Genomic DNA, 12,323 nt, shown 5'->3' on the forward strand with positions numbered 1-12,323 from the left:
AATATTATAGGCAGAAACATGGGTGTGCTATGGGGTCTCCAGTTTCTCCTATTGTTGCCAACCTGTACATGGAGGAGGTAGAAAAGAGAGCCTTGACGTCCTTTTCAGGGACACCACCAAGTCATTGGTTCAGGTATGTTGACGACACCTGGGTTAAAATCAAATCTCAGGAAGTCCAACATTTTACTGACCACATCAACTCTGTGGATAAATACATCAAGTTCACACGAGAAGATGTAAAAAATGGCAGGTTGGCTTTCTTGGACTGTGAGGTCTCAGTCTCTGATAGAGGACATTTGCAAACTGAGGTGTACCGCAAACCCACCCACACAGACCAGTATTTGCAGTTTGACTCCCATCACCCTTTGGAGCACAAGTTAGGAGTCATCAGGACTCTGTATCACAGAGCAGACAGCGTCCCCATTAGCTCAGGAGCCAGGCAGAAGGAGAAATCCCACACAAGACAGGCTCTAGAGCAATGTGGATATCCTAACTGGGCCTTCCTGAAAGCAGAGAAGAAACCCAAACAGGACTCCAGTCAGCCAACAGGTGAAAAGGAGGAACCCAGACCCAGACCAGCGGTCATTCCATATGTTGAGGGAGTATCAGAGAAACTGAGACGTTTATTTTCAAAACATAGCGTCCCAGTGGCTTTTAAACCCCAAAATACATTACGGCAAAGACTGGTTCATCCCAAAGATCCAGTCCCCCGGCACAAACAGAGCAATGTTGTGTATGCTGTTCAGTGTCAGGAGGGCTGTGATCAGTCTTACATCGGGGAAACTAAACAGCCACTGGCCAAAAGGATGGCCCAGCACAGAAGATCAACATCATCAGGCCAGGACTCTGCGGTCTACACTCTTCTCCAGGCCAGCGGTCACTCTTTCAGGGATGAAGATGTTCACATCCTGGACAGAGAGGAACGATGGTTTGAGAGAGGAGTAAAGGAGGCCATCTTTGTGAAAAGAAACCGTCCATCATTAAACAGGGGTGGAGGCCTCCGTGTTCAACTGTCCCCCTCTTACAATGCTGTGATTGCTAGTATCACTCAGCCCTCTGTGAATAGTAAACAGCCATCAGTGTGCTAATGATCCATTGTTAGGCTGATGGTCCTTCTTGAGCATGTGATCAGCTGGTTTTGGTTGTCAGCAGCAAAACTGGTTGATCCACGCTGAGAAGGTGCTATTTAAGAGACCGAGCTGAATACAGCACCTCAGACTGAGGAAGTCTCTCGGATGAGAGACGAAATGTTTCTACATTTTTTTGTTGATTTGCTTTGTTTTGTTTTTTGAATGTCCAGAGGACCAGATTTAACTTTTTTAGATTTTTCTACCTGGATTATTGAGCATGCATCAGGATAATGTGCGCTCTCCTGACCGTAAAGCTCTGCTGGGCTGGTGGACTTTCAAAAGTTCTGAAATATAGGGTGGTGCAAGGCCATTCAAAGCTTTAAAAACAAACAGTAGCAGCTTGAACTGTGTCTTGAACTGAACTGGGAGCCAGTGCAAAGAAGAAAGTACACGAGTGATGTGTTCATGTTTACGTGTGTTAGTCAACAAGCGAGCAGCAGAGTTTTGTACAAGCTGTAAATGGGAGATAGAAGATTGATTAATACCCACATATAAGGCGTTACAGTAATCAAGCCTAGAGCTCACAAAGGCATGGATGGCCTTCTCCAGATCACTACGGCTAAGGAGTGACTTTACTTTAGAAAGCAGACGGAGCTGGTTTTCACAACAGAACTGATCTGTTTATCTAGCTTTAAGTTACAGTCGAGCTCCACTCCTAGATTTTTTACCACCTGGTTGGAGTGGGGGAGCGGAAAACCTAGACTGGGAGAGATGTTGCATGAATTACTGGAAGCACCAAATAAAATCCATTCAGTTTTATCGTTATTTAGGTGGAGAAAATTCTGAGACAGCCAGTGCTTAATTTCGTTTAAGCAGCTGGCAATAGAATTTAAACTGAGTGAGGAACTGGGAGTGACCAGCAGATAGATTTGTAGATCATCTGCATACAGATGAAAAGACAGATTATGGCGTGCAATGATGAGTCCTAACGATAGCATGTAAAGTGAGAAGAGAGCATGCCCCAGAATGGATCCCTGCGGTACGCCAGAGGTCAGAGAGATTGATGAAGAGGATAGATCACCTATCATAACAGAGAAAGTTCTGTAAAGTTCTATAAAGTCTTACAAACAACTACTGAGAGTTATTGCTGCTGAACGTGGTTGTACAAGTTGTCGAGTCATGAAGTGAACCTGTGTTTTCACAAAGTTTTCTGTTGTGGCTTATTGTTTTTTTTTTTAATTAATAAATAATGGCTTGATGGAGTCTGTTGTCTGTTTTTGTACACTTGTGGTTAGATTTAAACAGATTTAAAACCTGGTAAGGGCATCGTTTTCATTACGTCTTAATACGTGAAAAAAAGTTTCACTTGGTTTTTAACCTTTAGGCAAACCCCACGGACCTCACAGGTCTCTTGCAAGGGAGGCCTGGGCCTGAAGCCTAACGTGGTTTTGCACTGTGGGAGAAAACCTACAATTGAAAGAGGGTGGACTTGTTTGTTCTGTGACTGTAGCCCAGCACGGTGGCTCAGTTGGTAGAGCTGCCACCTCTCAGCGAGAAGGTCGCCGGTTCAAATCCCGGATGGGGGCATTCCTGGGTGGAGTTTGCATGTTCTCTCTGTTACAACGGGAGCTGGATGTGGGTCACGGGTCATTGCAGCTAGCTGTTGCTAGCCGTGGGCCTCAGGCCTCCTCTCAGACCCCAGGTCCACCTCCAGCCCACGCTGTTCCCCCGGCTCGGACCTCCCTCAGAAGCGGCAACTCACACTATCAATAAATCAAGGAAATGTGAATTCAATTTTACCAACTGTATTAAATCAAGGCAGGAGAAGGTTCCAGTTTACAGCGCTGGCCGGTTCCGGTACCCGACACGAGATCAGAAACCTGAAGGGCCAGATGTCCTGTGGCATTACAGATTTATAGGGTCTAGACTCCTCCTTCACAGAAGGAGAGCACAACATACCAGTGTATGAGGGGAGGGAGGTGTGGTCTTCTTTGGACCTTATGTGAGTTAACGTGAAAGTAAAAAATGAGACGATGCTTAAAAGCCTTTTCTGTGATGCAGTAAGCAAAATAAACTATTCCTTGACGGATATTGAATCCCTGGGAGACTCTTTTTAGAGTTGCTGGCCCCATTTAAACCAGCCAGAACCAAGTCATAATTTCATTATAATCCCGCTTCTGATTCTAACATCTCCGTGCTGCGTGGATTTTCTCCGGGTACTCCAGTTTCCTCCCACAGACCAAAAACATGCATGTTAGGCTGATTGGTAACTCTAAATTGTCCCTAGGTGTGAGTGAGAGAGTGAATGGTTGTTTGTCTCGTTTGTCTCTTTGTGTCCCTGTGATGGACTGGAGACATGTCCAGTGTGTCCCCCACCTCTCACACAGTGACAGCTGGATATGGACACCAATGACCCCTGTGACCCGAAAAGGAAGAAGTTGGTAAAGAGGATGGATGGATGGATGGATGGATGGATGGATGGATCCATTTATTTGAATGAGAATCTCAACACCATGTTTGCTTTAGGAATATCAGGAAAGGTATTACAATCTTCTTGTGATTATTTATTTCTTCTTTATTGCAGCCATGTCAGACGTTGAAGAGGAATATGAGTGAGTAGAACAGTATCTAATTTGATGGAACTTGTTTTCGCTTTATTCCAATGGAAATTCACAAATCATTATTAATGATATTTTATGTGCTTGTCTTTTTTTCCTGGTCCCTGCAGGGAGCAGACAGAGGGTAATTTCATGCTTTTTATTTGTTTAATGTATTGCGTCTCTTCAAAGATGTCAAAATCTCAAAATTGTAGTTCTTGTTACTGATCATTAGTTGTTGGGGTTTCTCTCTAGAAGTTGAGGAGGAGGATGCTGAAGCTGAGCTGCAGGAGGAAGCTGAAGAGGAAGGCAAGTTCAAGGGAAGAAAGGCTCAGTTGTAAAAACTAGAATCGGTTGAAAAGCTTGCATGTCTTACCAGGAGCTGTACAATTCCTCCCCCTCCTATTAATGTGGCCAAGGGTTACACTCATTTATCTTCTTTTCCCTACTTTCTCCCTGGATGTTCACCATGTTGTTCCGGACCACCAGAGCAGCAGGAGTACCGAGGTAAGACGCACAGCAAGAGTCCTCCAGTTAATCCTAAACATTACAGCCTGATGCAGGTTTCAATCTCTCAACATGCGTGTTTTAACAAGAAGAGGAAAATATAAAACCACGCCTGAATCTTTGGCTGTGTTTTGTTTCTGATTTTGTAAATTATGCAGTTTTTGAGAATATATTCCCGTCATTTTGAAGTAGGGTACTATGTAAACATTAAGAAGAATCAATATCTTATCTGTTGTAGATACAGTCGCTCTTAGAAAGAGCTGAGTTAGAAACAAATTACAGTTTAAACCTAATAGGACCCATGAGCTAATGCTAGTCCAAGCACTGCCAAGATCAGAGCAGACTGATACCTTCTTCTTTTGGGGCGGCTGTGGCTGACTGGTTAGAGCAGTTGTCCCTCAATGGGAGAGTTGGGGGTTTGATTCCATCAGCAGTCACATGCCGAAGTGTCCCTGGGCAAGACACTGAACCCTTCACTGCCTCCGATGTGTGTCCCATCAGTGTATGAATGTGATAAACTCTGATTAGTCTTTGTATAGATCTAGTATAGAGCTGTATGAACGGGTAAATGAGGCACAGATTGTTGTAAAGAGCTTTGAGTGTCTTGATAAGATAGAACGGTGACGTATAAATACAGTCCGTTCTTAAAACTATTCCAATCTCAAGTGTTTCATAACGGCTCGTGCAAACACGTTATGAACTTCTGCATTACTTTTATTTGTCCGTGCACAATTATTTACTTGGAATTCTCTGCTTATTTTAAGGTGCAACCAGAAGCAGCTCGCTGTAGCAGTGTTGACAGGAAGTTCATACATTTTCAGCTGAAATAACTAAGTGATGTGAAACTGATAGTGGTGTAAATGTTTAAACTGGAAAGTTCCTGGAGAAACTTTGATGGGGGCTGCCACGTTGCGGCAATTTAAATTTTTTGATTTGATAGTACTATGTGTTGGGGTTCGCTCTCAGCTACACTAAATTTCAGCTCAATAAGGCAAAAGAGAAGTCATTGAGTTATAGTCTTTTTTTTTAAGCTTTGGCGGCTATCTTGCATTTTTAGATTTGAATTCAGAATGTGCGGTGCATCGCTGTCAGCTACCACCACACCAAATTTCAGCTCAATATATTTTAAAATAGCTGAGTTATAGTAGTTTTCCCCATTTAGCTAAGGCAGCCATCTTGGATTCTTGATTTGCATTGGGATTGTAAAACAAGTTGCTCTCAGCTACGACCATACCAAATTTCAGCTCAATATCTCAAAGAATGACTGAGTTTTGGTCAATTTTGTGTTTTCTGATGTAGCTGTGGCAGCCATGTTGAAACAAAATGGCTCCAAATGTTCATCACTTCTAGAGATACATGTGATGATTACTTTCTGTGAGTTTCAAAATAATCCAACAAGCTGTTCATGAGCTGTGGTACTTAGGAACTGTTCAGTTCTATCGTTGATTTTCAATGAGAAAAAATACGTCTTTGTAAATTATGTCGTCATGGTAACTTGAAATGCCAAAACAAGTAATAATACACATCTCGGTGCCGAGCCGATCGTTTGGATATACTATTTGTGGGGGTACACATTGTGGTTTGGGCCACATTAAAGTTGACAGAGGAGCAAAATCCTTTCCAGGTGGATAATAATAGACGGGTGCCTTCAGGCAGTCTGCGTTAAGAGTGATTGTATGAACCGCTACGAAATATTGAAGATTGGAATAGTTTTAAGATGGCAAACTAGCTTTAGTGCATCAATACTGTCATAGCAGACCCTAAAACAGATTTTTCTGTTCTAAAACAATTCCTATCTTTAGGATACTGTGGCAGGTCATGCAAACTCAGTTAATTAAAATTTCATATTGTCACCAGTTTTGTATTACACGGTTACTTTAGCAGAAACTTTATGATATTCCTGTTAGAAGTGGCACAGGTAAAGGTTGACGGCAGTGTAAAGGTATACAAAAAAAGTTAACGTAAACCGCTGGAAAAAATTTTAGAACATTTTTGTGATCAAAGTTGTTTCAAGATCAGTAAAAGCTCCTGAGGATAAATATCAGTATGGCAGACGTTGATTTCCTGAATTGCTAACCACATAAATTTGACAAATTCTGTGCAAAAAGGTATGTTCATGTGGTTTATTATTTATTTTGTTGCTTTTTTGTGTTCTTTTTCTTCCTTCCTGCGGGATGAGGTTGCCTCACGAAAACAGTCCAATTTATTAACTTAATCAGACAGAAGCCTCCAACTTTCAGAGATAAAATCTGATGGCAAATGAGCACATTTCCACTGCTACAATTATCATGCTCCGCTTTCTTCATTGCCTCGTGCAATCAAGTGTTTAAAGGTGCAAAAACTCAAAACAGAAACAAATGTTATATCTTTCTTGAACTTTAAAAAACAGTCCATTATTATTTTCCCATGTAAGCCTAGAACTGTCATATCATAAAACTATTGTTGAGCTGTATTTCATTATAACAAGAAACTGTGTTGTTACAACGAGCAAAACTATGTCATTATAAAGAGGAAAAACTATATTGTTATAACAAGAAAAACTATGTTGTTATAAAGAGACAACTAATTCATTATAAAGAGAAAACTTTGTCATTATAATAAGAAAACTATGTGGTTATAACGAGAGAATGACATTATAAAACAATGTCGTTATAAAAAGAAAACTGTGTTGTTGTAATGAGAAATCTATGTTGTTATAATCAGAAAACTGTTGTTATAACGAGAAAGTGACATTATAAGGAGAAAAAGTCATTATAACAAGAAAACTATGTTGTTATAATCAGAAAACTGTTGTCATAACGAGAAAGTGACATTATAACAAGAAAACTGTCGTTATAACAAGAAAACTGTCGTTATAACAAGAAAACTATGTTGTTATAATCAGAAAACTGTTGTCATAACGAGAAAATGACATTATAACAAGAAAAACTTTGTTGGTATAATAAGAAAATTATGTCATTTTAATGGGAAAACTGTCTTGTTATAACGAGAAAACTGTCGTTATAACAAGAAAACTATAACAAGCACAAATATGTCATTATAACGGGAAAACTTTGTCATTATAACAAGAAAACAATGTCGTTATAATGAGAAAACTATCTCGTTATAACGTGTTATGGTTTTCTGGTATGACATCACTTTGATGGATGTTTGAATGCCTTGATGGAATGAAGTGATCGAGAAATAGAGACTGCACCACTTCATGCATTTTTATGAAAAAGAAATCTGCAAGAACAACTTTCTAGACTGAAACATGACAAAGTAAGTCACTGAATTGTGTTTTTGAATTAAAGTGTCTGAATGCAGAGACAGAGTGCAATCAGCTGACTGCTAGGGCTACATGTTATGATGCTGGACCAGGTCTGAGCACAAACACAGAAACATGATTTGTTCTTTTTTGTTTTCATAACATAGATCTATATGTTTTGGCAAGACTCAAAAATAAGTGATGTTACGGACAGTCGCGTTAATAATGTATGTAAACACTAGCTAGTAGCCTAAAGACCAATGAAGTTCTCAAACACTGCTTATCTGTATGAATAAGAGAATAAATACTTTCATGTTAGCTTCATTGTAACATGACTATTTTAAACCGAATGAATGTAACATGCTGAACGCAAATGAAATGCTAATCTGTCATTCAGTTATAAAGTATTAAAAGTACAATCCTTGTGCATTTATTTTTTATTGTTTTAATAAATATCAACACTTGTTGCAGCCCCAAATCTCAATTGAGTTGAAAAGGAGGTGCCGTAGATGCATTTCCATCTCCTTGTCGGCTGTGCTCGAGTGCCTGATCACTGAGATCCTGGAACTAGTAGAAACACGGCTCATGACAGCGCAAGGACAGGATCGTCCCTCGGCACCTACAGTTGGCTGTTCGCAGTGACGAGGAGCTCGGCAGACTGCTGGGAGGAGTGGCCATCGCTCTGGGAGGAGTTCTGCCCGGGGGAAGCGAGAGGCCAGCCGAGTCTAGGTGGACGGATCGGATGGCGTCTGCAGCCAGTTTCTTAGGATCCACTATGGGATGGACCTTTACAAGTGATCCTTCCTGCCTACAGCCATCAGTATCTATAACATCTCTTAATGAAATGAGGATAACGAGTTACAACAACAAATAGTTTCCTTTTGGGATTAATAAAGTATTTTTGAATTGAATTAAATTGAATGGATGGTGACAGTTTGGCCAGCTACACTCCACTCTATGGTGACAGAATTGCCACCCGAAGATTTTGCTCAGTTCATCAAAGAAAAGGAGAAAAAGCTGCACAGCGCCAGACACTGTTACATAAACCCTGAAGCCAGATGGAAATTTTGCAAAGATCAATATAATTCTGATCATGAAGATCCAGATGCAGCTCAAAATTTTCCACAAGCATGTTTGAAGAATAACAAGATGGCCACAAGAAAATCAAGAAAAGTTGAACTGGGATGGATCCATGAGGGAAAACAGCACTGCAAGAAAAGTGGGGGTAGAACAAGGAGAGTTGATTTGCCAACGGAATTAAAAACAGCTGACTACGTATATTGCAAAGGAACTGTTCTTTAGAAATAGAAACTCTAATAAAAGGAAATCAGAGGACTTCACTTGTGATATTTTAGATTATCAAGAAGATCAAGTATTAGATGAAGACGTGACAATAGGTGAACTGTATTTCATCCTTCCATCCATCCATCATCCATCCATCCATCCATCCATCCATCCATCCATCCATCCATCCGTCCGTCCACTGGAGTCATGTGGGACTGCCGAGGAAGATGACAGCACACTAGGAGAGCTCCATGAGCCGACAACCTTTTTTTTCACAGATATCTGGAATATACGCATCTCAGTTTATCTGAGTATAAATACCTCTGATACGTTGAATCCTGAAATCCTCCTGAGGGTCCAGATATTAACAATTTATGGAAAAAGTGTCAAGTAACAGCAAAGCAAACTTTTTCGAGGGTGCGGCAACGAGAAGCAAACAAGGACCAGCCCAACACCTGAAAACGCTTCTGCTAACCCTCTGAAGGACTCAAGCTGTACTGACAAGGAACATATGGATTGAAACTTTATGGAAGAAATACGAAAAATGAACGCGACATTACAAGTTGTGGCAACAGATGTGGTCTCGATTAAAGAAACAACTGGAAAGCAAAAAGACTCGTAGTTACATTGATAGACCTCAGCTTGGAGAGTTAGACTTTGATTTCATATAGACGGACAAGCTAACAGCTATTTAGAATAAAGTGGTTTTCATTCATTTTGAAACTACTTTATTAAAAAAACATATGAAGAATTTTCAGATTGGATTTATTTTAAGATGACAGCAATCTACTTTAGTCTTAGTCTCACTGGGGCTAGCTGTTAACATCATTCCTGTCAGAAATATACTGTACTCATAGTTCTCCAAACTGAGGTTCTTCAAATACTTACCTACAAAAGGTAACATACTAATTGTTCCTAATATTGCTACATAATTATACTTTAATCAGTCTGAGCTATTCAATAATTAACCACATATAAAGTAGAGAAGAAAAACGTGAGGAAATTTTCCTCTCCCTAACGTTGAACCTCAGTGACTTGAACGACTCGCTGGTCACCTGGATCAGAGTCTACCTCACAGGTCGACCACAGTGAGGCTGCAGAACACCACCTCAGACACCATACTGAGCAGCACAGGGGTTCCTCAGGGGACGGTCCTCTCACCGTTTCTGTTCACCCTCTACACCTCGGACTTCAGGTACAACTCACAATCCTGCATCTGCAGAAGTTCTAGATGACTCTGTCATTGTGGACTACATCACTGGTGACCAGGAAGCTGAACACAGAGGTGTGGTGGACAGAACCACCTGCAGCTCAACGCTGGAAAAACTAAAGAGCTGCAGGTGGACTACAGGAAGAAGACCACCCTCCCTATCAAAATCAAGGGTATTAAGGTGGACACTGTGGACTGCTACAAGTGCCTGGGGTCCACCTAGACAATAAACTGGACTGGACAGCTATCAACAACGCTCTCTACAAGAAAGGACAGAGTCGCCTTTTTCTTCTGAGACTCAGACCCTTTAACATCTGCAGGACCATGCTGCAGATGTTCTACCACTCGGTGGTCTCCAGCGTCATCTTCTATGCTGTGGTGGCTGAAGCAGCAGGGTGAGGAAAGCTGATGCCAACAGACTTGATAAGCTCATGAAGAGAGCTGGTTCAGCTCTGGGAGTGGACCTGCAGTCTCTGACAGGTGTCTGAGCAGAGGATGCTGAGGAACCTGCTCCAGATCCTGAACATGTCTCACCCCCTGCATGACACCCTGGACTCTTACCACAGCACCTTCAGCCGTAGACTGAGACCACCGAGGTGCTCCACAGAACAACACAGGAAGTCCTTCAAACTTTTCAACTCCTCCCCCTTTCTACACAGAGGACAATAAAATGAATCCTGTACTACAACAAACACTTTAATGTTTCTGTCTGCACCTGTTTAGAACTTAATTGCTGGTATTTTTATATTCTCTGTTATTTTTTATATCTTGTGATTTTTTGTGTACGTTCCTTTGTATTGAAACTCTGGCACAACAATTTCCTGCGGGATCAATAGTTTCATCTTATCTTATCTTATCTTATCTTATCTTATTAACGTGACTGTCTGTAACTTCAGTTATTTTTGAGTCTCGCCAAAACATATAGATCTATGTTATGAAAACAAAAAAGAACAAATCATGTTTCTGTGTTTGTGCTCAGACCTGGTCCAGCATCATAGCATGTAGCTCTAGCAGTCAGCTGATTGCACTCTGTCTCTGCATTCAGACACTTTAATTCAAAAACACAATTCAGTGACTTACTTTGTCATGTTTCACGCTAGAAAGTTGTTCATTTTACAGATTTATTCTTTGCAACAATGCATATAGTGGTGCAATCTCCATTTTCTGCATCACGTGTCATTGCATCAAGGCAATCAAACATGTGTGAAAGTGATGACATACCAAAAAATCGTAACATGTTATAACGAGATGTTTTCTCATTTTTACGAGATGATTTTCTCGTTATAACGACATAGTTTTTATTTTTATAATGACAGTTTTCTTGTTATAATGAGCTACAGCTCAACAACAACTTTATGACGCGGCAGTTTTTTGCTTCCATGTTTTCCCTCTTCATTTTGGGGAACTTTCTTGTAGGGATGTACAGTAGTCCCTCGTTTATTGCGGGGGATCCGTACCTTGAATACCCGCGATAAGTGAAAAACCGCAAAGTAGGAATAGTTGTACAAGTAGTAAGTAGTAGTTTATATTAGTATTTAAATATATATATGTATATATATATGTATATATCTTGCAATATTCTAAACAATGTTTCTAAACTGTAAACGCTCTAAAAGAGCACAGAATGTCATGATTTCAGCTCCCTGCCTCTTCTGCTATTTGCCACCTGCAAGCGTTCTTGGCCACGCCCACTTCTCCACTCTGAACAGCTGATCAGCTGCAGCAGGAAGTTTATCCTGCAGCTGTAAGGGCTTCACAAAGCTGGAGGAGGAAGCTTTTTCTGCAGCTCTGGGCTGCACAAATGTGCAGCAGGTGCTAAAGAATTCACTTTAAATAAAAATCTCATGCCGATCATGCGGCTCATCCATCACTCAGCCAATTGTGTGTCATGTCCAATCTTATTTTAAAAAACCGTGATAGGAGTCCGCGATAAACGAACCGCAAAGTTGGGAGGGACTACTGTAACTGAACAACTTCAAATTTTATATAACATCTGTTTTGAAATATATTGTGCCTTTAAAAGTTGTATTTTGTCTTTTTTATTATTTTGCAGCCTTTGTATGTGTTGTGACATTCATATTACATTAACTAAATATCTAAAATTTTTCTAAAGTTTCAAACAGACTGGGCCAAAAGTGCTCCTCTGTTTTAATCTTAAATGAGCTCTAAACACTAAATGTTTGGTCAGATATCTGGGAAATACAATTTTGACAAAGCTCAGTCTCCACAGCTTGCCTGATTGTTACTGCAAATTGTTGGCTTTGATTATGTTTTTAGCTTAGCCTAAAAACATAATCCTACCTCAAAGTATGTTTAGATTAAAGCATGTAATAATGAATGTTCACCTTGTTTCATGAAAACTACATTTCCCTTGAGTCACAGTTGGTGGTACTGTACATATTAGTGCC

At 40.5% G+C, this 12,323-nt stretch overlaps 1 protein-coding gene across 1 annotated transcript in view; it reads left to right on the plus strand.

The window, feature by feature from the left end:
• The first annotated feature begins 3,937 nt into the window (after nucleotides 1-3,937).
• tnnt1 (troponin T type 1 (skeletal, slow)) overlaps nucleotides 3,938-12,323 on the plus strand; it is a 32,282-nt gene continuing 23,896 nt past the window's right edge. The window contains exons 1-2 of the mRNA XM_037689331.1: nucleotides 3,938-3,980; nucleotides 4,157-4,174. Coding sequence (XP_037545259.1) covers nucleotides 3,938-3,980; nucleotides 4,157-4,174 — 61 coding nt within the window. The remainder of the gene's footprint in view (nucleotides 3,981-4,156; nucleotides 4,175-12,323) is intronic.

The sequence above is a fragment of the Nematolebias whitei genome, chromosome 15, assembly GCF_014905685.2.
Source record: "Nematolebias whitei isolate Nwh7 chromosome 15, NemWhi1, whole genome shotgun sequence".
NCBI classification, from domain to species: domain Eukaryota; kingdom Metazoa; phylum Chordata; class Actinopteri; order Cyprinodontiformes; family Rivulidae; genus Nematolebias; species Nematolebias whitei.